This window comes from Larimichthys crocea, chromosome VIII (assembly GCF_000972845.2).
Source record: "Larimichthys crocea isolate SSNF chromosome VIII, L_crocea_2.0, whole genome shotgun sequence".
NCBI lineage: Eukaryota > Metazoa > Chordata > Actinopteri > Sciaenidae > Larimichthys > Larimichthys crocea.
The window spans coordinates 10033080-10060618 of NC_040018.1; the positions used below are offsets into that span (position 1 = coordinate 10033080).

General features: G+C 37.6%; 1 protein-coding gene across 7 annotated transcripts in view; it reads left to right on the forward strand.

Moving 5' to 3' along the window:
* The first annotated feature begins 23947 nt into the window (after window positions 1-23947).
* The window catches only part of lmo7b (LIM domain 7b), a 28871-nt gene continuing 25279 nt past the window's right edge, over window positions 23948-27539 (forward strand). For 3 of the 7 annotated variants that reach the window (XM_019261557.2, XM_019261559.2, XM_019261563.2), the window contains exons 1-2: window positions 23948-24081; window positions 24272-24375. In XM_019261557.2, coding sequence (XP_019117102.2) covers window positions 24307-24375 — 69 coding nt within the window. In that variant the 5' untranslated portion in view covers window positions 23948-24081; window positions 24272-24306. The remainder of the gene's footprint in view (window positions 24082-24271; window positions 24376-27539) is intronic. The other 4 variants (XM_019261561.2, XM_019261558.2, XM_019261560.2 and 1 more) reach the window with 2 other exon arrangements.

Sequence of the window (27539 nt, forward strand, 5' to 3'; positions counted from 1 at the left end):
ACCTACAGTACAGTCCACAGAAAAGCAATTTACTTACCACTCCCCTCACCCTACAGAATACTTCAGAGTGGATTATTTTTTCATCTCGATCACAGATAGGCGCGGGATGAGCGAATTCAAGATAGGTGTTAGAGCTGTCTGAGACCACTCAGGAGTGTATCTTAGACTATACCCAGATAATAAAAAAGGAGGATATACTATTGAGACTCAACAGGGCTTTACTGAATGATAGAATGTGTGAAAAATAAATATAAAGAAAGAACTGAAAGAAGATTTGCAAAACAATAACAGTAGTAACTGTCTTGTGGGATGCTTGAAAGGCTGTGAGGTAAACTTACAGCTTTAGTTGCTTATGGTTTCAAGGAAAAACAGAAAATGCAAGTCCAAGATGAACCTAGAAACTCTATAGATGCTTAGACATTGGCTCAACTAAAATCTAAAATTATGAATGTATCCAAACAAGAAATCAATCTATAAGGAAGAAAAATAGGGTTCACTAAACAAAAATATTAGGAAACGGGTCTTATAGAAAAGCTAATAGAAACAAACAGTATTTACAAACTATTTACAATACTAGAAATGCAAGAAATACTAAAACTATAAAACTACAGACCCCATTTGTATGATGCCTGATCAGAAAAATACTGGGCCTCAAATTCAAAAGGACTGTTGTAGCACATAGATTCATTTAATCACCGTATGTCAACCCTTTCCCAGAATCAGTATTTTTACTGATTTTACTTTACTTTATTCTTAAAATGGTTATGACATTCATTCATTTCATCACTAAAGTAACAAGCAGTTAAGATAATTACTGGCAAAAATCTGATTGGTGTCGCATATCAAACTACCTCCTAATATGTCTTACCAAAAACAAAAAATACATTTTCATGCATTTTTTTTATTCAGACTTAAACTCAAATCAATCTGGATCTGGAATTATATGACAAAACTAGACATGTCAAACCAAATTGAAATTAACATCCATTCTGCACCTATTCTAGTGACTTCCTGTTGCAGTTTCCCCTGGATTGAATATCAGACCTTTGAATTATCAGTGATAAACATCGCTGTTCATCACAGATTTAGCTAAATGGAAAGATTTGAAATCAGTGCAATTTGAATTACTGGTACAGTCCATAGGTGATTACCTGCACCAGAACTGAATAAACCAAATTGTGGGGGACTGTAGAGGTGTGGAGACGGCTCAGGAGAGCAGTGCCAGGGGAGGTGATTAGCACACCTGTATCTGGCTGTCTAATCACTCTCCCTTTTTTTAACACAGTAACGTGCTGGACCTGGGCGCACGCCATTGAGCGCACCTGAATATAAGTCGCACCAGCTAAATTTTAAAAGAAAATCAACTTTGTACATATATAGGCCGCACCTGAATATAAGCTGCTATAAGGTTTTCATGTTGTAACATGAGATATTTAAACAGAAAGACAGTACACGGAAGATTTTTTTTTGTTTGTTTTAATTTAAGAAAAATTTTTTTTTTCAAACTGGACCTGAAAATCGGCAGTACGGCAACAACACGCCATCAACGCGGGATGCCAAGATTACGTGCAGTATCTCCTTCTTTGACGGCCAGATCGATTGCCTTTAACTTAAAAGTTGCAACATATGCATTTCTTTGTGTGTTTTCCGTGACGAGGGTGTGTGCATGATGTGCAAAATGACAGTTCAAGATCAAAATCAAAACTAGTGTCTTCTTCGGCGCATAAACTTTCCCCACATGTCTGTCTCACTTTCGTGTTTGGTGGCCGTTGACCAGTAAAAATCTATAAATTAGCCACACCGTTCTATAGGCCCCAGGGTTCAAAGCATGTGAAAAATATATAGTCAGAAGATTACGTTAGTGGCATACGATAAATTCAGTTTAAACCATCTTTACAGGGTACAAGCTTTCTGCATTATGGCTGATGATTGCTTTGAGTCTTTTGCAACTTTCAATGCATACAACCTAAAAAATAAAATCCAGATATCTGACTATAATACATAATTTTGTAACTACAAAACTGAAATTCAGCATTTCAGTGTGGTAATTTAATGGCAAACCATTTTCATATATTTTGACCTTCTATTTTTGCTCTCTAATCCATTAATATTACTATGGCAAAATCCTGGAAATACTCATGGCCTTGAATGAATTAAAAAAAAAGTCAATCACCTGGAGGTAGCTGCAGGCAAACCATGCCATCAAAGGATAAATGGATCGCAACTGCCAATGAAAAATACACTGTATAGAGAAACTGAACTTTTTCATCAAAAAAAGGTTAAGTGTGGGACAACTGGACCCTTTTTCCTGTTGCCCCAGACTTAACCTTCTTTGAAGAAAGATGACCTGGATGTCTGAGAACCTTCACAGAATTCTTAAACTTTTTCATAAGACTAAAATCTGAACAATTCATAAAATACTGGAAAAAAAAAAATCTGCATTGCACTAATGTGATGCCCATTGTTCTTCATTATTCCAACCTTTGCTCTTTTCTTTTTTAAAGCTGAAAAGACCAAAAAAAAAAAAAAGAGTTATCATGATGTAAATTTACATGCGCCATTGTGGAATATTCTATTTATATTGCCTGACCCCTTAATCTACTGTATGAAGCTGAAATTCATTATTCACGTGTGGATGCATGTGAATGTATTGCAATAAATAGAGAGCTTAACTCTCTAAAGACAGTGGAGATGGTTGTGGACTTCAGGAAGAACTATTATGTCCCAGGAGATAGAGCTGAACATCAGCTCCCTCATTATGAAAGCCCAGCAGAGAAAGCACTTCCTGCAGCAGCTGAAGAAATTCAACCTGCCAAAGACAATATTGGTGCACTTCTATACCATCATTGAGTCAATCCTCACCTTCTCCATCACCATCTGGCACACTGCTGCCACTTCGAAGGACAAGGGCAGACCGCAGTGTGTCATTCACTCTGCAGAGAAGGTGATTGGCTTCAACCTTTCGTCACTTCAGGACCTGTACACCTCCAGGAGGAAAGATTGTGGCTGATCCTTCCCACCTGGACACAAGTTCTTTGATTCACTCGTCTCTGGCAGGAGGCTGTGGTCCATCAGGACCAGAACCCCACGCCACAAGAATAGTTTTTTTCCCCCTGCAGTCCCTACATGTCACATAGACATAGTGTCTACAAACCCTATGTGTTACATTAACAGTTAGAATTTATTTAACATTTTTTGCATATTACCTGGTAAATACTTGCAATTCCTGCACAACTGTGCAACATGTACAATGTTTGTGCACCAATTACACCAAGACAAATTCCTTGTAAGTAAAAAACCTAACTGTTTTTTTTTTTTTTTTTTTAGCACTGATTGATAAGTTTGATTACTGTCTGAATCCTAGGTCATTAAATAAAAGTCTCTAGAAACTAGGACTCTCCCCGGAATTTTAGATTTTTGATTATAATGGGGGATGTAGCCCTGAGGGGGCCTGGTTCTCCGGTCTCTCACAGGGATAGATAGATGAGACAGAGAGAGATCAGTTTCGATATCCAGCCCTAATCAACACAATCAGCTGCAATGACAATTCAGTCTTTGGTCTCTGATTCTTTATGTGCCCTGCATGTCAGTAGACCTGCCTGAGTTTCCTGTGGTACACAGTGGAAGTTTAAGACAAAATTGAGGCCAAGAAAAAATATATTTCTCAATTGTCTTAATTTGCAGTGTCAAGGTAAACAAACGTACAGAAGCTGGACTGTAATGTCTGAATAGCATTGGGTGGCATGACCAAAAAAGTGGAATGGAAGATGGAGGGATAGTATCAGCAATGACAGGACACAATCACCTCTTTCCTTGAGCATAAACTAAGTAGCTATTGGTCATTCTTGACTAGGGCCTCCTAAATGGTAGAGGGGTTTAAATGTTTTTTAAGGCTGCCATTGTACACAGGACTTATTTGGCACCTTCGACTCTGCATGTGTCTAAGCAAGCATCAAGCTTAATGTGCTTAAGGGTGAGGTTATGCTTGATCAGAACTAGTTTAGTACGATGTTGAAAATCAAAAGTGTCTATAGCTGTGCCAAACAGCAACACTTGAAGGCGGAGAGAGAAAAGCTGGCATTCATTTAAATATGGGGATAATCATGCACATTTTCTTTTTCAGATTCAGGCACCTGAGAGATCCCCTGGTGTGTTTTTCTTTGAAGCTGTACCAAGAATGGTTGAATGGACGCCATCAGGCAAACTTAAGACACCATGGACTCCTCCAAATAAAGTCCAATGCAGTTTGTGTATTAAATGTGCTGTACCAATAAAAACTGATGGATTAGATTCATTATTTCACAACTCATTTATTGCAACTTGCTGCAGTCTGTTGCAAACTACTTTTTGGCACAGGCAGAATGAAACTAATTTTCTAACAAATTTTGAGATTCAAAACCACTGATGAATTCAGCTCACTTCTTATTTAAAAATGATTTATTTTACAATGGCTCTGATCGTAACCACTAAGTTTGAGTGATTTCACCCAAACCCTTTTTTATGATTCATCAAATTCATGTCTCACCCTACAGTTTACACCATGCTGTGATGGATCACATTAACCCGGATAGCACAGACAGATTCTGGATGTTTCTATAACGAGTCAAGCACTTGAGCACATGTGAAAAAAATAAGCACTTCTTCACCTTTAGTCACCTTTTTATTTTCACTTATAACTTGATGCAGACAGGAGTTCTGTGCTTTGGATTGGATTTGAACACACACTTTGTGTCCTCTGTTTTTAGTTTCTGTTTACTTTCACGTTTGATACTTTCATTTAAGCACATTGTGCTCCTACATTGGATTGCCCTTTGTGCTACAGCATCAATATTCTTGCTAATTAAGATTTAGGTCTGTGTTGTCCCCTGTTGAGTCTTTTGTCACCACAGTGTAAGTGATCTGTATTGATTTTATTTTCTCATTTCTTTTTAATTGCATGGATTGTGTCCCAGTGTAACTGAACCTCCCCACAATCACCCAGTTCATGGAACTTTTAACAGGATTTTTCCTAATAGACCGAGATGGTTTTTAAACATCAAATAATGCATTTAGGGCCAACAGTTCATTTCTTTTCAGTATGTGAATGAAAGCACGTGTACACACACACACACACATATACAAAGCTCCCTATCCATACCCAGCACCCACAGATGGAATGTGAACCACCCTGCGATCAATGCCACAGATGCATTCCCATCTGAACCAGAAGCTTAATGAGCCTAGTATTGTTCATGCTTATTTTTGTCAAATTATAAACACAAACCTCTCCTGCGTATTGTGTTTTTATGCAAAAAATGACAATAGTGAATAGTACCAATTATATGGATCAGCAAAGTCCCTGTAGTTATATTAGAGCTGATTATATTAATTGAGGATAAACAATAGTACTTCATTTTCCAGAGGGATATATGGAGTTAAAAAGTTATGAAGCTTTATAACTTCATTTATGACTTCACCTAAAGCTTAGCTCACAAGATCTTAAACTAACTTGTTACATACATCTTTTTAAAGGTCTGTTAGGTGAAACTTAGCTGCACATAATGGCTAATACACTGATGCTGACATTCATTTAATTTATTTAAAGCTTCATTCTGGAGTGTTCTCATTGAAATGAGTAAGGAAACTGTCTTTAGTCTTTTAACGCCATGGCCTGTTTTTCAAACGTGACAAAAGAGTGTCACCAAAGAGAAAAAAAGGCTCTTATTTTTGCGCTATTTCAAAGTACATTCATACTGAGAAAAATATCACACTTCAGTAGGTCGTGGCTGTCGTCAACTTTTCCTTATTTTTAGCCAAAAAAGAAACCATGTATATTATCATCCGCCGTGTCTGGCTACATTGAAAGAAAGTAAAACTAAGGCTGGGCGAAAGATTGAAATGTAAATGAGGTAAATGAACTTAGGTTGCTGTAGGCTTTGAAGCAGCTGGCAGTAGGATGAGGCGGAAGGCAACCCAACATCTTCCACAGATGTAATCGCTCCAACAGAGCAGGGGGAACATATTAGAACACAATAGAGCTGAGTATGGATGGGAAAATGTATGTGTTTATGGCTTTATTTTTAGGAGAGACACATGCCCTGTACTAGGAGGAGATACTGTACATGTGTTAGATGGATTGTGCCTCCATTACTTCAAGTATACCATACTTTTTAAGAGGACAGTAAAAAGATGGAAACAGTGTATGGTTACTTTGTAAAATGTAAAATTTTTCTATGCTTTGTGGATCTCTCTCCTAGTTTCTTTTGATTTAATCCTTGAAAAATCAAATATGTCCAATAAAATATAATTGTCTAGTTCAGTCTTCTGTCTCAAACTCTGACTTTAATTCAACCTGCATTTCATGCCCGTAGAAATACTTAAAATATACAGTTTACTCTGAGGGCAACTCTCTTAAATTGAACCTGGCTTGATCCTTATCCAGCCAGAGTGTAGACAAAGTGTTATACATAATTCACACTCCAGTCTCAAATTTAAAGGCCGTGAATGTGCTTTGGACAATAGGCTGAAAACATTACCACATTTCAGACTGGAAAACCCACTGTGAGGGAGAAATTATGTTAATAAACACTGTAAACAGTTATACGGATAATACACCATTCGAGTCCATTACAGGCAATGTGGCTATTTTCCGTAAGTATTCAGGAAAAGGAATGACTCAAACCTGATGCGTTTTCTGAGAACAAGTAAAAGTGAATTATAAAAAAGGGTTAGGCTTTTTCCATGAAGCACTTTTTCTTGTTTTGTTGTCTTTGACAGAGAGTGGTTTTAAAGATTCTGTCTAAGCTTATATTTAAACCAAAGCAGGTAATAGTGTGACCTTCCTAAAGCACAGAAAAGTTACAAAGTATTACAAAAGGATTATAGTCTGAAGAATTTTTTAATTTGACACAGAATGCTGAGATTTACATCCAGTCCCCTACCAACACTGAATGTCGGTCTTAACCAAGTATATTTAGTTACCTGAACGCAGATATACTCCGACCTTGGGGCTCATTTCAAAAAACACTACAATCTGTTTTGTGTTACAGGTCTGACAGCTTGCTGTCGTAGGAGGTGATGCAGCTTTTCGGATAAGATGATGAAGCCTGTCCCAGCTGGATCTTAGGTAATCCTTTGTTCTGTCTCTATGAAAGTGGTAAATGTAGAACTCCTCGGAGCATGAGCTCTTCAGCCGAGCCCTGTTCATTACCCTGCTACTGTGCAGGGAGCTGTCTGGTAAATGGCTTTATAATGGCTCTTCGCATCCACTGTGATTTCTCTGCCCATTTCTCCAAATGCTTCATGGTGCAAAGACCCATGTGACTCAAAACTACTATAAACCTAACAATAACTCTGAACATTTTACACTAACATTAAAGCTTTAATTTTTGTATTGTGAATGCACCTGTATTCAGTGCAAGGCTGGCCAATTGTCTGAATATTCATGCATTCATTTGTTGCATTTGTATTAGGATGAGTTGTCAAAGCTGGAGCTAGAGTATATATTTAGTAACTCTATACTAATACTTGGCTCATTTCAGTTTACACACACTATTCCGACTGCAGCAGCATCATCTACCTCCAACCCTCATCCTTCCACACAGGTAAGCCCCTGACCCCGGGATCACCTTATTTGATGTAAATAATCTATGCTCTGCCACTCTGGAGGTCGAGATGCATGAGATATATACGACCCACTTAGTAGTCGTGAAGAGTTAAAAATCTACAAAATCTATTAAAAAAAAGAAGAATTTACTTAAATATCAATAGTAGTATTCCTCATGAATTTTCATTTATTTCATTTCAGGGACAATGCACATTGATCAACATTACTGCAAATGTGCCAGAGTTAGCGAAAAAGGCAAATTTCCAGACGCTGTCCTTTGGCCAGATGTTAAATTACTCATTAAAACACAACATGTGAAATTAGAATAGGGCAAAGCATGAAGCAGCCCTTAATGAATGTGAATTTAAGACTAGCAAGGAGCTAACCCAAACTTCCAAACCAGAGTCAGCTGTTTCATAAGTTTAAGACTTTGAAGTACAGTAAGCGATGTGGTGCGGGCTGAATTCCTGATTGACTTGTTATCATTCAGAGGTTATTGTATCGTGCTTAAGCTGGCACAAAGCTGAAGTAGAGATTCCTTTCCTCATAGTGTCAGAATGACAGTTCAACATTTAAAGTACTGCATTAATTCATAAAAAAAATGAAAAGATCATTTCAACTGGAATACTTTTTATGTCATGAATGATCCAGTCTATTGCTATGTACTCGTACTACTCTCACAATTTAGAAATCTGCTGACAAATAAGTCAGTCAGATCTATGCCTTCATTATGTGTTACTTTTTTCATTTATTCATGTTTTACCTCTCATATTAAATCTGATTTACATCATATGTATCACTTGGCTTTATTGAAGACTCGGTTCTGAGCAATTCCAGCCTTCTACAGTCTAGTATTAGTTATTTATGTATAGCAGACAGCTGCTATGAGTCACAGACCTTTGCTATGGACATAGTTTTGATCATAGATCGGAGGAACGCAGAGGACACCAAAAAAATAAATAAAAAATCATTCTTAAATCAATATGTTGAGTCAAATTATTGATTTATTCCTTGTAATAAATGGAATAACGTACAGCAACACGCTTATTATTAAGGGAAGTGGGAACATTCTAAATTATCAGAAACTTTTGAATGAGTGACGGCCATTCATGACAGCAACAGCAATACTGTACTGTATTTTTAATGTCGTGTCCCTGGTTGTCTCGCTACAGTCTAGACTAAAACAAATTCCATGGAAGAAACCCTCAAATATAGCTACAGCTACTGCCAATATCAACCGTTCTGCTTTAGTTTCAACTTTCCTTTTACTGTAATGAAGTCAGATCACGGTGTTTTATATCCAAAAGCCATAAAAGAGCCCATTTGAAAGGCTCTGATTTATTCTACTGCTGTTTTCTGTCTTTTCCAGACAATCAATAGACACTATCAGGTAAACAGATATTACTGGCATGTGTCTAAAGTGAATTATAAGGGTTTTGTGCCACATTGATTTCAGACATATGGCATTTTTGAATGAACATTTCTTATTCTCTTAAACCACGAGTGGACTTGTAAAATATTCAGTAGGTGTAAATAAAAGTTTAGTTTGGTCACTCTACCTCCCCACATTATAAATCATGCACAATGTGATCACAATAACAAAAAAGTCGATTTATACTTTTATACTGTTATCATGCTCACTCTATCAAGACCATACCCACATGGACTCAGTGTTATGAGAGCATGTAAACGGCGGCATGATGTGAACGGTCAAAACAGGCCATTTACATAAACTTAGTTTGAGACTAGTCTTGGCCTTAGACTGCTCTTAAATTACCAGGTTTCACTGTGTGTTGCTTCAAGATTAACACTTATGTGAGGTGAGAACATTTGCGAGCTCTCCCTTTAGCTAAGCCTGAGGTGAGAACTTTGTTGAAATGCAACAATCTGTAAGAACATCAGGTAGAACACAAAGGTATACACAGGTACACTAAAAAAAGAAACAGAGGAGCAAATTCTATATTAATGAGAGTGCAACTTTCTCAGGACACAGTGCTTTCTCCATGCTGAGAATGGCAAAAGTTTGGTTTTTGAAATAAACACTGGGAAGACAGTTGTCAGGGTATAGATAAGATATACACTGATCACATCTGTGGGTGATGCTGTACTACATAAATCACTGTACCAGAGATTGTCTACAAGGTCTCATGTGAACTCAACAAGATGCTTCCTTTCTATCTTTCCTTTCCATATGTATTTTATTTATAGAAATATTAGATATCCCATAGGAGGAGTATTATATTCATGCAGTATTCCAGGATGGGGTTTTTTATGCTCTGTTAAGTTACATTATTTTAATTCCTTTGTTATTTGGTATGTTTATTTTTCTATTGATATATATTTCTCTTCATATCATACACCTCCACTTTATGATTCATCACGTCTTAGATGTCTGGTGAGAGAATATAATACTGGTATATATAATATAATATAATATAATATAATATAATATAATATAATATAGAATAGAATAGAATAGAATATTGATTTACTGCATTGTGTCTTTAAACATAAAACTAAATATATTCTAACTAAAAAGTATATTAAATATTAACATAACTGACATAATTTGTATTTTAATATTAAGAGATTACAGTGGTTTCAGTATTAAAAGGATAAACTTCATCATTTCCAATTTCTGTTTGTTTTTTCCTAATGCAGCTTCACAATTTTAAATTTTAATTTAAGATGCTAAACTTCAAGACTCCTTCACTGATGCTTTACAAATAAAGTCTGATTGATTGACTGACTGAGATTCTTAAACATGTCTGAACATCGACACCTCTTATGACCACTGGATTTATGCCCTTTGCCTTTTTTAGTCATTATCTTCCATAGTCGTGTCACTAAATAACACCTTTCCAGCATTGTGTTCCTGTGAAATGCTGAATCTATCAAATTTTCTCTTCTGTGAAGTGTCTTATTTCACCCATAATGCATTGTGTGACAGGCTATCAAAGTCAGCCTTACATTAGTCATTCATTGGGAGGCTTTATATAACAACTGCCAGGTCTGATTTAAGGTTAGATTTTAAGTAGGGCTGTACCTGACTCAGAAGTTGTCAGTTAGATTTGGCTGTTCAATACAAAGATTCCACTTTTCATTCCTTTCTTTTTCAGTTGAGCGCCACACTTTACAACTGCTCATAGCTTACCCATAAAATCACAGTGAATAACGTGGAAACTGTCCTGCTGGGCTGTTGAAAGCTCAGTCACAAAAATCAACCGCAGCAGTGGAGAAGGTTATACCAGTGTGTGGCTCAAAAGTGGTTTAGCCAGCTTCACTTACAGTCAACACCGCTGTCCTGTCTGACACTTTTTGGCATCACGCTTCCCTCTGTTAACTAGAATTCTACTCCACGTTCATTAGTTAGTTTTGTGAAGCTTACAGCCTGCAGTGCTGTTGCTCCAGGGTCATCAACTTTTTTTGTAGCCCTAATGAAGTCAAAGGTGAGGTATATTTTTAATGCAATTAGCACCATAAAAGGTTCATAAACCTCTCATCACTTACTAAAGCAATAGCTCCAGTTATGTATTTGGTAAATTGTAAATGGAGAGAGGGGTGTAATTAGCTTAACTATAGTGATTAAAACAGGCTACCTCTTGTACAAATATCACATTTCTGCACATGTGCAAAAAAAATACATATCCAATCCCAACTTGAGGATGTATTGAACCCAAAGCAGCAGTGTAGTCCCCTTTGCATAATACAATTGGCAAGTTATTGATGCTCTATTTTTTTACAAAGTACACATTCAATATTCTAGTTGCACTGTACAGTTTCAGTTACTTGGTGAGGTGCAGGGATTTATTTCTGCCTCATTTTTGGATTTGCTGTGCAAGCTCATAGGCATCATTGACTTTAATGAAATATGGGCCTGAGTTCTTCGTGTAGGCACTGGGAGACATTTTCCAATTTATAATGATTGCACACTGATACATCTTTCCTTATAATATAGTCAGACAGAAAAAGTACAGAGAGAGAGGTGACAGCAGAAGAAAACCACTACAGCTGCAGCTTTAGTTGAAGGTAAATGCACAAAAACACTATTAACCAATTACTTAAATCTGAAACTGTTGCACTCATCACCTCCTGAGCATTAATGCATAGTTTACAGGTGCTCTGCACCCTTTATGGTATAAACTATTGGAGTTTTTTTATCGTTTATTAATTTTTTCCATATTGGATCGTGGTATTCTCAGTGAGCCGCCCACTGCTCGGCACTTAGGCCAGCAACAGGCCATGTAGAAGGCATAATAATTAGGACTATTTCATCATGTCAGTTTAGTCCTAAAAATATCCGTGTTTATCATAGTCATACTTGCTTCCTTTGCAAGATCATCTAAATTTCTTGCCTGTGTCATGGTCCCGGGTTATCGTTTGTCATTCTTGATTACGGGCTGAAGGCATCGTGTATGTGAGCACCCTGTTAGTAACTGGTACAGCCACGGGGCTTAGTGGTAATTAAATCCCTCGAACAACAAATCATTTTACCAGTCCTACCTATGCCCTGACATCCTGTCTGTGACCAGGAAATGATCCTCCCACCCACACACACACACACACACGGGATATCAAATGCATTTAGACAGAATGAAGCCGATTCAGAAATGCTCTTTCTAAGATAAGTTGAAACATCTGACGTGCCGATCTGTAGGTCACAGAGGCACAGAGGAAAGCAGGAACAGCTTCTCTCTATCTCTGGATAACAAGTGGGTTGCTGTTGTATGTTAAACGTTATTTCCACTTCACTTTTCAAATAAGTTTGTACTCTAATAGATATACATTTTAGATCATGTATAAGTGAAGAACACTAGCAGCTCCAAATATTGAAAATCAAGTATGCATGACATGAGGAATAGTAAAAACGTATTCAGAAATCCTGTTATCAGGCTGCTGGGTGATTTTTTTTTTCTTTTCTTTTTTCATGGACAGCTCATCAACTGGAAAGAGCTCTGCAGAATACAAGACAGGGAGAGACCCAGAGACGTAATAAGCCAGAAATAATGACTGCTGCTAATGTTGGGTTAGTGGCACAGGCAAAGACTAGATAAGTTATTAAAATCATGAATATTCTGTGATGTGCTAACCCCTGTCACTGTGCTATTTTGAGTATTTTAGACTTAAGACCCTCAGTGGTCAACTGAATGTGAAACTTTAATATTTAGTGTAGCCTAACGAACGACGCAGATGACTATTTATGAGCTGAAAATAACAAACTGTATGTTGTGTATTTACTTCATATCAAAGATCTAACCGTCATTTTAAAATACCTTTATGTCAAATATTAAATCATGTAGCCGGAGGAAAAAAAAAAAAAGATTCATTTAACTAAACTCTCCCTGTATCTGTAGGACAGAGACAAAAGGTGCTGACGCATCCTAATGCCTCCTCTGCCTTTTCTTTTCAGGTCAGTCATTATCATATCGAATTTGCATCAAATCCTCGCTGTCCCAGAGCAGGAGCAGCACCTTTCTTACCATTCCATGCATGTTCCCTCTCAAGTAAATCCTTGCATTAATCTCTGCCCACTACCTCAGGGGCGTCGTCACTCTCTGCTTTTGTAGGTGGAAGTTTTTCCATCCCCGTGAACTTTTGAGTGTAATGTCAGACAGCGTTCACGGACGATAAGCTTTGTAGACATTCATAAAATAAAATAATTGATAATAACAGCTTATTTTTCATGTATTTTAATGGGTTTGTACAGTAAATATTAATCTTATTTTATTATATAATATTTTGGTTTTTGATTTTTGTTTTATTTGAGTTTTCTTCTCATCTATCTTGTGTATCGTGAGCTGCTGTAACAAGTAAATTTCCCCGGTGTGGGATCAATAAAGCCTCTTAGATTAGTTGTGTCCCAGTTGCAGATAAAATGAGTGTAAAAGTGGCATTATTTAATAGCATTTCATTTTGGGCTGTAACAATTCTGTTTCATGTTTGCGCTCATTGCTCTTCCCTTGGTAGGTAATTTCTTCCCACCACCTCCAGTGAAATTTAGCTGTGGCCCATTGCCTTCATTTCAGCCCACCAACACTCCCACCTTCTTGAATTCTTCCCATGACCTCTTTTCCACTTTCTGTGGCTTCCTATTAAGGGCTTGCCTATGCTGTGGTTCCCTCAAAATGAGTTGATCCGTCCCCACTTCCTTGTTTTAATCTGAATTTAACTGGCTTTCATTCCATATTTGATTGTTCATTTCACCCACATCGGAGCTTTTCATAATGTGAGGCGAGTTAAAGCGAAAAAAAAAAGCACATACACACACATTTTTTGATTCAGTGCAGCTTAAACCTCCCTGAGGATATCGAGTGACGTCGATCGAGAATAAACATCCATAAATCCACTTAGAAATCATAGGGGAGAAAATGCTCTTGAACTCCAGAATTTAAGGAATAATTTTCCACAAGTAGTTGCATGTGGAGGAGGCTTGCTGCTAATTACGTAAGCTATGGAAACGACTGAAACTAACATGATGCCAAATGATACAAAGTCTCTCTAAGGCCTAAGTGAATATAGAAAATGGATGGATTTTTAAAACTATTAGTTGTCAGTCTGAGTAATGTATAAAAAAAAAAAACACTGATTAATGTACTGTAACAGCAAAGACTACAGAACTACACAGCTTCATCCATTTAGGTATTATTCATTTTCATAGTTCAGTTGGGTGCCTATGATAATGAGCTGCATTTATCGGCCTTAATGGTGCCCAACATGAAATACCATGTGTCACCACATAGAGGTATTACACAGGTCAAAGAACATTACCAGCATTACATACCCTTTGAGATGACATCATTTATGTCTGCCAAAAACAAAATGATCTGTCAACAGCATATTTCATTTTCACTAACAATGCAAACTTAGTTTTATTGTCCTACATTCTGTCCCCACAAATAAGACAATTGTCTGTAATTGAGGGATTTCAATTTAATGTAGTCAATCTTAGATTTCAATATGTTTTTAGTGCTAATGTCACAACAGTGAAAGCTGGGAAACAAACAACATGAAGGATTGAACCCAAATGTGTGACCAGGAGGCCCAGCAGGTGCAGTTCAGATGATTTAATAACACAAAACTCAAAAGACTCACGGGGCGGTGAGGCAGACGGAGGTCAAAAAAAAAGAGAAGGCAGTGCAAACAAGCAAATAAATCTGAGTGGGAGCAGGCAGGAAATCAAAAGTCAAAACTGCAGGCAAGGTTCAAGAAAACAAAGCAAAGAGCCAAAGAAAAAAAAACACACACAAGGAATAAACACGAGGACAACGAGCAACACGATCTCAAAGCCAGCTCAAAGTACACTAATGAAGACAGGATAACGAAGGACAAGTGAAACTAATCGGGATTTTAAATAAAACAGGAAACAAACATTTAACTCAAAGCCATGGCAGCTAATGCAACAGCTAAATATTAAAGTGCTACAGTACGATCAGCTACAGATTTCACATGCTGCTCTACAAGAACAAACAGTATTTAAAAAAAAAATCCATGCTTTTCTGTCATTACACTAATTTTACTCTGATTAGTTGAACCATAGACAGAAGCTTTCTTCCAAGCTTACTAATTTAATATGGACTGCATTGTAGCATTAGCTCTGACACAAACAGCAGTCCAGGAACAGAACAGGAACTCAAGTTGTTTGCACCTGTCATTCATATAGAGGTTGAGGTGTCTGCACATAGATGCATAGTTATATCCTAATCCTTGTACTATTACATATATATGCTTTACATCAAGTCAAGTCAAGTCAAGTCAATTTTATTCATACAGCACATAAAAAAACAACAGAAGTTGACCCAAAGTGCTTTACAATCAGGGCGGAAATGAAAAACAACAAAACAAAAGAAAAGAAACATGAATAACAAAGTAGACAAGATTCTTAATAGTGCAGCCTCAGACTCAGCTAAAAGCAAGATCATAGATTTTAAGTAAGATTTTAAACTGGATTTGAAAATATCAATAGTGGGGGAGGACTTTATGTTATGGGGTAGGCTATTCCAGAGCTTGGGGGCAGCTACAGAAAAGGCACGGTCGCCTTTAGTTTTTAGGCGCAAATTGGGGACTGAGAGGAGCCGATGTTATGACGACCTGAGAGATCTGGTAGCAGGGTATGGAACTAAGAGATCAGAAATATATTGGGGAGCTAAACCATTTAGGGCTAGCAGGCCAAACAAGATAATTGTTTGGACTGCTAGCTGTTATTTTGGTCCATCCTGACTTTAAGGATATTTGGATAGGGGTACCAAAGAACTAAAGAGCTGTCAGGGGTGTTGATGATTGTGTTGTAATATATGTTAAGAGAGTCATGTAAGAAAGGGTATCTCAAGTCCCATACAGTGTTTCATTCCTGTGTGTGTGTTTCCTTTGACGTGGTTAAGGGAGAGATTTCAGGTCAAAGGTTAAGAGCAAATTGTTGGGGCATCCTGGGAGAGGGGACTCTCTTTTCTTCTGTCCCTATCTTATACTGATTTATACTGTTGTTTATTTAGACTGCATGCATTGTATTGTATAACCTCCACAGTATATAAGGGTTTGTCCCGCATAGTTCGAGAGAGTCTCATCATTTGGCCACGGGCTCTCCAAGTAACGTTTTACTTGCTACGATGCTGAACTTATTGTAATAAACTTGTTATACAACTAAGACATCTTCAACTGCATCACCACTGAATATACGACAAGGTTTAATAGGAAGTTTAAACTGCTTGGAATATAATAAAAAAGCTGATTTCTCTTATTTTAATACCAAATACTATAACCACAGAGATGCAGTACACAAACCTCACACACACCATAAAAAACACCATCAAATAAAAGGTAACTAAATCCAAACAACCTGACCACAACTGGAACTATTTTAGTGATTGTGATCAAGAATCAATAATCACAAACTGTTTCAAATCACCACAGCATTTAAAAGTGGCACAAGATGTCAGGAGGCTCCAGGATTATTCCAAAACGTCACAAATACAAAAGTCTCTGCTTTGTCCTGTGTGTCCAAACTCATCAGAGAGGAGCAGTCCTCCTTGATAAATCCCTCAGGGACAGTTTCCCAACATGAGTTGCCATTTTCCTCAGCAGCAGAATGTTGTCATATTCTTCCTGTGTTTCTACCTTCAGCACTAGTTGCAGTAGTCTCTGTGGCAGTATGGACAGTAGCAGCGTGCCTGCGCTTACCTTTGATTAGCAACAGGTGTCCCTGTCATTTTCCCCCTGTTGCCATGGTTGCTTTTTTCTTTTCTTTTTTTTTTCTGTAATAATATATGCTCTCACATTAGTATTTTGTTACGGGCTGTTTGTCATATTCATATATCCAAACTTGTTTGCCTCCCAGCTTTTATTATCCTTTCAGTGTACACATTCATAATGTGTTTTCATCTGTGCTGCATCTGAGCAAAACAAATGGACTGGTCTTTGTTCATTAATTGATTTTTAAATAATCATATTTTTATGTTGGTTTTTGTCTTGTCTTGTCATTTCCTGTTTTATTTTGAAAAGTAACTCTCCTCTCATTTTAGATCACTTGTCCTTCCTCATGTGTCACCAGTCGGCTTGTCTTCCCTGATTCCTGACTGTGTCCACCTGTTTCCCATTGCCCTCATGTGTCTTATAGTCTGCGTCTCCCTTTGTCCTGTGCCAAAGTGTTTCGGCAGTTCCAAGTCTTGTCACAGTCTAAGCGTGTTTGTTCTTCCTCGAAAGAGTGATTTTGTGTTGTAATTTTCATAGTCTAGCTTTTTGTTCCATAGTGCTTAATTTAGTTGTTTTTTCAGCCTCCCTTGGAGAGATTTTCAGTTCCTTGTTTTAGTGTATAGTATTGTCCAGCCTCCACCTTTCAGGAGAGTTTTTGTTTCTTCCCTGTTTTTTTTTTTTCTAGAGATTTCAGTTAATGTTTTGCAGCCTTTTGATTTTCCTCCTTGAGAGTGATTTTGATTTTGATCATTTTTCATAACCAGTATAGAGTTTTTCCTCCTTAGGAGAGGTTTTTGTTTTCCTTAGTTTAGTTTAGGTTAGTATTTCATAGCCTGTTGTGTTGTATCACTCTGTCGAGAGGTTTTTGTTGTCTCCAAATAAATCTGCTCACTGACACCTCAGCATTTAAGTCCTGTTTGAGTTCCGGCTTGACAATGTTCGAGAAAAGAACATCCTGATAAATATTTAAAATGCATACTTTTTATGTATGACAGCATAAAAAGAGGTGAAGAAGATGTACAGTGAACCTCAATTAAGACCTGAAAGTAAGAATAAAAATTGAATCTTAAATTGACCAAATCAAACACATATTAGATACACATATATAAATACAAACAATTAAAAAATATATATAACCAAAATAACCAGAGCAATGCAGCACCTTTCAGCTGATAATAATTATATACATTTATACAAAAGAACAAATACTATCTAACTAAACTAACCTTTATCTCAGCTAGACCTTTAGTCACAATAAAGACTCTTGTGGTTATAACAAGATAAAATAACAAGATTTTAAACTCATTCCCTCACAAATGTACTCTGTTAGAGTAGCACCTTCAGCGTGCAAACAGATCGCAATCAAAATGTTACACGTCAGAATGAAAGATCACAGCATCAAACTATTTTCCATCAAGAGTGGAAAATACATTCTGAGTTATTACAAATGCAGCTGTGCTCATTTTCATCCTGAGGTCTCTCAAGGCAAACACCTCCCAGAACAAGCTTGTATTGTTTCTGTGATCAAGGGCAAACGCATAAATATCTGATACAAATTTGTTAGGCATCAGAAGTGATTTTCACTGTAAAAGGAGTAGATTTGTTCATTCTGGACAGATATCATAAAAGCAGCATATAGTTTCATTTTCCATAAAACTATGTGGACACCCACAAAAGCAGTCACACATTCAGACGGAACAATTTCAACGTTAATAGTGTGTGCTCCTACAATTTCACTTGACGTTGGTGTTTGCATTTTAGTGATTGTGTGCACGAAAACTGCCGGAAAAGTTCTATATTTTTTGCATATGTCATTTTGATGCTATGAATAGTAATCAGTAACTATAACTGTCCTTTGAATAGCAGTTTCTCTCCTGCACGTATGTGTATCAACTGCAGTTCACCTTATGTCCGTGTATTATCTGACAGCACTTTCCCTTACACATGAACAGACACTACTACAAAACCACTTTACAGGCAATCGGAAAGGCAAATCAAGATCAATTCTGCTTTTTTTCCCCCCCCACAAGTCTAATGCCCATGTTTCCCCCTCTCTTTGGTTCCTCTGAGTTGCATCTCAGACTCAGAAGTAACATTAAAATGCAATGATAATTGAAGAATCTCCCAGGTGACTGGCACTGCAGAGGAAGCACTCTGAGTGTTATCCCAGCCCACATCCTGTTGTGATAATGTTTCAGACCTTGGCAGGGACAACACACAGCAGCCACTGGGGAGGAGAGGGCAGTGGAGGTGAAGGAGCTAAATGATAAGTCTGACTTCTAAAGCTGTTTCTAAAAGGAACAATTTAAAAACAAGGAATATGAATTCTCTTCATCTGTCTGTACATACCTTTAGCTTCAGCTGTCATTCATGTTTTAGTTCACTATTTTGGAGGAGAGTACAAAATGTACTGGTGGCGTATTAGCTCAGAGACCCTGAAAGATGGAAAATTACAGCCCCCGATGATGTGAAAATCCTTCATGTATCAGCTGTGAAAGAATAACAGCAGGATAACAGTTTATAGCAGCCAATAAGCTCCAATCGTTGCTGCAGTATATCACTCTGATTTTCACCTTTTATTAGTTCTCTGCATGCCATTTACCCAAATATTTACTCATTTTCTATTATTGGTTATAATCATACTCCCTGATGACACGATGATAAGGTTCCAGCTGTTCTTGAGCTCTCCACTCTCTCCATCCTCCAACATGGAGAAATTATTATTATTATTATTATTTTTAAACATTTTTTCACATAATAGCATTTCCTGACATAGGACTTCATATATTAAATGACAGGTAATATAAATTAAATTAGTAATAAATAACAAATATTGTATATAATAATTAAATAAAAATGAAGTACATAAAATAAATAAATAGTCACATATGAAAAGATGATAAAGGGGGTATTATAATATATAATATTTGATCTTTACTTTCCAGTCAAGTTCTTTCCACAATTGGCTATTAATTCCCTTATGACAACCTGTCCATATGTCATCCATGTAGTATATTCAATTACAACATTTGATTTTAACCATTTTTTCTTAGCGTGGTTGATGTTCTGTGAAGTGTCAGTTGCCGACCTTTGGTATATATGTTGTATTGTATAGAGTTCAGGTACGTAAGTAGGACTACATATATCTGCATACTGTACACATCTACATACATATTTGGTTACATATATAAATGCATGGATAAGTAAATAGATATGCTATTCTTTGTATAAGCATGTGTGAGTATCTGGTTATAAAATGCAAACAGTGGCAATAAGTACTTCTGTAGTGTAAGAGGAGACTTGTGTCTCTCCAGCTACTTTTTATGGCGTTCGCAGAGGAACACTGTAGGCAGACTTTTCCAGCTAATGATCTCAGATTTGCGTACCACGACCCTAATGATTCACTAATGCAGTCTCGACCAAGTATAACATTACTTCAGTAGCTCTCACTCATTGTGTAAAATAGCTAATATAATACAGTACAGAAAGTACTTTGGCTATGCGGACAGACATATCAAGTTAATGCCACAGTGAAGGGGGGGCTGAAGCGGATGCAATATATGATTGCTAATTGTTAGAGTAGGGATGTCAAATACATTAAACAAACATATTGGTCTTCATAAGATGTTCTTATTAAGTGATATGATGTTTAAGCAACAGGGAGAGAGATAGAACTATTACAGCTGCTGGCCTCACTCACTCTGTCTATTGCTATTATTGTAGTTCATCATGTTTTATTTATTATTTTATTCATATTTCAGGAACATGTGGTTCCTGAAATATTGAATCAATGATCATCAGTTCGTATTCTAGTATAGTATTCATGTGATAATGTGTTGTATGAATGTCGAAAATGTTCAGAATAATTATATATTTTCATTTAAGAAGCTTTAAAGTAACCCCACCTCCCAAAAAGACAACTTATATTCATGTTAGTCTTCATAATTATGTTTAAATACCATGATACTGACCATTTTCTAACAGTGGAACTGTCCTGTGCAGTAACCGAACTGGACAGTACCAGCTACAGTGAACTTTTGTTCTGCACAACTTTAGCTTCCATGCCTTTACATTAACAGCACACACATTTAGGCCCAAGTGGTTTTTTGACTGTCTGTATGGTTAAGATATGTAAATATTCAAAAATGTATCTTGTATCGTGTTGAGAGTTCAAGTCCTAAGCTCTTCGTTTTCAATTCAAATTCTATCTTGGAAATAATGGAAAGAAGATTAGCTGTTGATGTTGCTGCTGTTGATAACAGTGACGATAGTGGGTGTAATTGAAAACTGAGCATTCTGAGCAGCATCACATCACTCTTCTCACACTGGACTACACCCAGGGGAACAGACAAATGGGAAATATGGGAAACAACTGCGTCACGTGAAGGCGAATCAGATTGTCGTTACTGTCCATTTCACTCATTCTACCATCCCCAGTCTCCTAACTCAATACCAAGCCATCAACCCCCGACCAACCCCCCACACCCTAACCCCCCTCCAGTGATGCATGCACATGCAGAGTTACAGCAACACCTACTGGTAGTAGATAATTTCTTCAGTGCTGATAAGGTGATGTATTCATGGGAAATCTTGCCACAAATAAAATGAAATGCATTTTTTTTGCTGTCCGTGCTCAATGTTAGAGTTTTTCCTCTCAGATAAGATAATGCAAACTTTGACGGCTGCAAGTACAGGCATGCATTTGATGGAGGCATTGTGCATAGTAAATGTTATTTTTATTCCAAATAACAAAACAGCTGGGAAAGCTGCATGTGTATCTATTAAGTCCAGATAATTGCATGACAGACTTCTACCTCTTTTTAATATCAAATTAATTTAAATCAATCATTAATCTACTTGAGTTAAACTACTGCTGTATGTATTTTACTCTTATTGTGCCATGTGTATTCAGTACATACAGTAGAGTTAAAGATACAGCCATACTTCTATTTTCAGCTCTTATTTACCCCTGAACAAACATAATAAACATGTGTCAGATCACATTAAGCACAGTGTTTGAATGAATCGTCACAGGACCGGTGATATTGTTTGCATCGATGTAGTTTGATGAGCTGCTTCTACTTGGGCTGATACTGACTAATCTTATTCCTCATCTAATCAGCTGTAGATCAGCATGTGCAACAAACCCTCATTCCTGTAATAAAGATGATGAGCATCAATCGGTTTTCTCAAGTGCGCCACTCTTCAGTTTCAAGATCAATTAGCATCACATACGCCGGGGTGGTGGAGTACTATTTCCTTCAGTCTGGAGAGAGACACAAAAGACAGAGCTGAAGTGCAGAGCTCACATGAAGGTATTTACATCGAGGATAACTCAAAGCAAATATGCACTTTAAGGGAAAAGTTCTGTAAATTTCCCTCAGATTACAGCCTGTTGTTTTCAGATCTGGGGGTGAAAAGGTTAAAGAGTGTCTATAGACGTGTCCTTGGTTGAATGTTTTGTGTGGCTAACTGCTTCAGTAAACATCAGAACTCTTATTTAACACCTAACAAAAGTGAGCCAGAGGAATCAGGGTTGAAACAAAAAAAAACAAAAAAAGATAATCCCTATTGTTCTGTTGGTCTAATAATACAACCAGGTGGTGCAGGAAATTATCTTTTAATGCCACGGTTAAGCTAATAAGTTAAAAGTCTGTGAATATTATTGATTTATACACTGTTCTTTGTGCCCTTAATAGCCAAATTATTACATTTTCTACAGTGTCCTACGCCTCTGCACCTCATTTTACTTTAAAATCCCATAGAGATACCGTAGCAACCCTTGGTCTTCATATAGCACACATTCTTGGGCATTTGGCAGGAAATTGAATTGGGGTTTGCATGCGCTGTAATACAAGATGAGATCTTCTCACCAGATTCTTATTATGTTTTTCTTTTAAATATGTAAAAAAAAAAAAAAGAAGAAAAAAAACTGCACCTGCACACAAAAACAATTTTCTCTTCATAGACATTTGCGGTTCATGTGTGAAAATGAAATTGTCACAGGCCATCCTTCATCACTTCAGTATAAGAGGCAAGCGAGTGAAGAGACGTGCCCTTGAAACACACTGTCATATTTTGCATACGGTATCAGGCGCGTGTTATCGTGACAGGCATGAGAGGCATGGAGAATGTGTGGATGAAATAAGTCAAGGAGATGTTTTACATGTCTGTATCTGCCTATACAGGCTATTTAAATGCTCGTCATCCTCGGAAGTTAATGGGTTACATGAGTGACCGATTAACTCTCTTCAGCCAGAAGAGAGGGACCAAGCTCAGCAACGGCCACTCAGTGTGCACTGAACAACAGCTGGATGGAGGCTGTTTGTCATTTTCACAAAAACTGAAGAGGGTTACTTAGGTTTAAAGTGGTCTTGTCTTTAAAAAAAAAAAACAGGTCACATTGCTGCAAAGGGGGACCTAAAGAACCAATAAACAGCATCCCAAAGAACCGTTATGAAGAAAAATAGAATATTACCAAAAGTGCTGCAAACTTCAAAGGTTCAGGATAAAGAGTTCTCAAGTGAAAGAACCAGTGTACAGCTGGTACTGAGGACTTTATTTCTGGGTTTATTGTAAAAACTCGAAGTGCTGTTACATTACAAGTATCTTAAAATGGGGTAGGACATCATGAGATGAGTAGTTTAAGGTATGGAAATAAATAAATTAAGGATTTAGGATTTCTGTACTATAATACTTCTTAAGTCTTTAGAACACTATCCAGACCACATCGAGGAATAAATTCTATGTTCTAAATGTAATCACGCAGTTTTTTTCTTTCTTTTTTATTCAGTTGATACTGAGAACTAAGTTAAACCGGCTGACTGACTGAAGTTTTATTTTTATATTTATGTTATCCCTGCACCATAACTGTGTTTTTGAGCTATTGTTTTTGTCAGTCTTATTCTATCGTATCTGTATACTTCTATTTGAACTTGTTTACATTTCACTACAGCATTATCTCGCCTTGTGTAAAATGCACCAGAAATGTCTGAAAGGGTCAGGTGCGTCTCCTCTCTTGCCTGGTGTTCAGGTCACCCTGTGCGTCTCACACTGTCATACACCAGCAGGCCAGCAGAGGGTCGATGACTGACACTCTGCATGTCATCTCTTTGAGTTTCACTTCACCTCACAAACTTTTGCTTGTAGTTTCAAAGTGGGCGGAGACCTTCCCTCAGCACTTTACCCAATAAGCGGAACTCATCAGCGATGGGAAGTGTGTGGCAGAGGTGTGTGAGGAGTGTCCGGTGATAAACTGGACGTCAATTAGTGGAGAACTTTCACCGGTGAGCAGCTGCACGCAGCACAAGGTGACTGAACAAGCTGCTCCAGGCATTTGTTTAAAAATGTGTGTGTGTGTGCTTTTAGCATATTGCATGAGTTTCATCATGTTTGCTGACATTAATTGAATTTATTGGATTAGTTAGGTGGTGGTTCATGTCGGGGTTGCTGTAATTAATTAGTTTAACAAAATGTTAACTGTTTTTGCTCTGCCATTAGATTTGCCTGCTCAGGAGACTTAAAAAAAAAAAAAGATGGAGTGGCGCCAGCAGACCAGTGTCAGCTGTGCAGACGCATTCACCGAGGCTCAACGCTGGATTGAGGTACATGCTTTACTTTCACAATGTTTGTTTTTTTTTTCTACATCCTGTTTGAGCCAGACAGGTTAACCGCTTTAAGAAACAGGAAATGTTTATTAGTCAGTGGCAGTCATTTCAGCCCTGAGAGATCACTTGGCCATTGTTTTGCAAATGCAGATGATGCACATGAACACTCATAAACCTGAAGTGAGGCACCTTTTTTAGACTTGTTTTTGAGTGCAAATGCAAAATCCATCTTGATAAGACACAGGTGAGAGTTTGCCTCCTGACACAGAGAACTCTTCTGTGGTTGTGCAGATAAAAAAAATAATAAAAAAAAGATTTGACTGCAGAGCTCGCAGCATGTCAGACGGAAATGCACATGGATGGAAAGCAGATAATTAGTGTGAAAGACATGAGAAGGTGCATGCTTTACAGTATGCGGGCTGTGCTTTCTATGCACTGACATGATGTGCTGGGTGGCTTGTTTTCATTAGTCATTTTGAGCTCTTTGCATACTTACTGTGGTCAATGTGACAGGATGCAGTTTTTGTAGCAATGCATTTTTCTATCCTGTTCTAGGTCACTCCTGTCCAAACACTGTGAAAGTTGTAATTCTTAAATCATAAGCAACAAATACAACTTGTAGACCGCGGGCACTGAATGTTGACCAATTCTAAATGGAACCCATTAATGTCAATTTTGTCCGAGTGGATCATTATGAGAAAATTCTGTCCAGAGCTATCTTGGCAGAGAGCCCGTGCCAATTTTACCCGTCTATTTTCCTGCACTGACAGATGAAAGGATGGATGAACAGGCAGGAGGCCTGTGTGTCAGAAGCGAGTCGTGCTGCTTTTTAAGGGAATGGTGTCACAAACTCTCCCTCATGCCAAACAACACTGGGAATGTTTTGGCACCAACATTCAGTGTTACAGATTGCGCGATAATAAGCTTCCATATATTGAAGTGTCCGAAAATTGTTGCTGTTTATCATTAGCAGCAGTACCAGCAGCAATTACATGTAAATGTTTCCTCATTGCCCACTGGACTGTAGAATAGATAATGGATTGGCCTCCTCTACATTTTGTGCAGTTCATTTAGTTTCTGGTGAAAGTAGCACAGTTTTTAAGCAGGTGTTTTACGACAGGTCGTCATCTCCTAAACAAGAGGAAATTATCTCCTAAATCCATTATCAGTTAATCTGCTAATTACACTCTGTTAGTCATTTTACCTTTTTAAAATAGCTTGTTATAATGGCTATGCGCTCAAGGTGACATCCCCAAATGTCTTATTTTATCTGATCAACAGTCCAAAAAAGATGGTCGGTTTACTTTCATGTGTGACACTAAGGCCTTCATATCTTTATGTTTGAGAAGCTGGAAGGAGCAGATGTTTGTGATTTTTGCTTTAAAAATGCTGATTAATCAAATTTCACATTATTCTGTTGGCTACATGTTCTGACTGGATCACAGATAAGTTCAGTAAAGCTGCTTGTATTTGTAATAATTGCCTTTTTTTTAGATCTTGGAAACTAGTTTTTAAGGGTGTTTCAGTGTGTAGGGTTTAGTGACACAGAGTGGTGTAGACTGCAACACCGCAACGCATCTCCGTCTCCTTCCTAGCTTCAAGAGAAACTGCAGTGGCTACCAAACAGGCAAAAGGCCCTATTTAGAGCCAGTGTTTTTGTCCATTCTGGGTTACTGTATAAAGATGGTGGCTCAACTTCGTAGGTCCTGGGATCTTTAGATATAAAATCTCATTTTGAGGTAACAAAAACATGACAGTTCTTCAAAAAGGTTATGTCTGGGGCAACTGGACTGTTTGTAGATAGATGAAGACATTTCGCCTCTCATCCAAGAGGCTCCAAAAACTGAGGGAAACATCTTGGATGAGAGGCTAAACGTCTTTACAAATCTACAAACAGTCCAGTTGCCCCAGACTTAACCTTTTTGAAGAAAGATGACCTGGATGACTGAGAACCTTCACAGAATAACAATTCTTGTTTTCAGGCAATTAGACTCTGATGAAAACATAGTTATGCATATCATCTTTCATTTGTGCCATACTCTGTAAATAGAGCCCCCTAAATCTGACACAAAGGGCTTTCTAAGAACATATGGTTTGAATGTGTTTTCATTGGGCGGATTGTTTATCGAAATCACTAATTAGAGTTTTGGTGCTATAGGGCGGACAGTATCTTGAACACATGATCGTGTTGTATTGTGTTTCCCTGGCACTGCGTTGTCTGTCTTTTGATTCGACTGAGAAGCATCCCCTCCATGCCTGGTGCCCAGTTCTTGCAAAAACGGACTGTGCCCATGGATTCCTGGGGGGACTAATTAGTGAGAAGAATAGCCTTTTGGGGCCCTCTGTTAGTTATGGAGCCGGACCTCAATAGCCCCATTTTTATGTCCTCATTACAAACCCCCTTTCCTTGTACTTGCTTCTGTCATGTAAAATCATTTAGCTTATGTTTTTATTCTTTGATGTGACTAAAAAACATATTTTTCATTGTTTGTGGGAATGCTTGTCCACATACATTTTAATGGCCCATAGTTTGGCTTTGTACTTTGTGATTATTTGTATAGAGATAATTGAATCCTTGTTTTTGTGCAGTCGTTGGAAGACGCTCCATCTATTTAGGCTAAATCTAAATAGCACACAGCTCACTTAATGTGTTGACGATGGCTAAAGGGGAATGTTTGCATTGTTGACTGAAGATTTCTTAAAATTTATCTGGACCTTGTTTTCCTTGTTCTTGTCATCGCTTTTTTCCGTCCACTAACTGCCGCTGAACAGCTTTGTATCTTCACACCAGGAGTGCGTGAAGGAGCAGCACGACGTTCTACAGTCGAACCAAACCGTATGATTAAAACACTTATCGCTGCATCAAGCACACCGTAATTTACGAAACTTGTTGTTCTTGAATGCGATTTTCATTCTCTTGTTTTTCTCTCGAGTTTATAACTGCTGATCACCGACTCTGACAGATGTAGCCCGATGTTTACTTATTACTAGAGTCATTCTGAGGCAGTTTGCTGTGGTATTGGAGGACACAGTGGAGTCTGTAGCAAAGCATAGCAAAAGAAATGTGTAGTGCAAACATTTTCTATGATGGTTCATTACATCTTAAGACTTGCAATGATGCAGGTTGTTTTTAGAGGTGAAAAAATAAACATGTCAGCAGT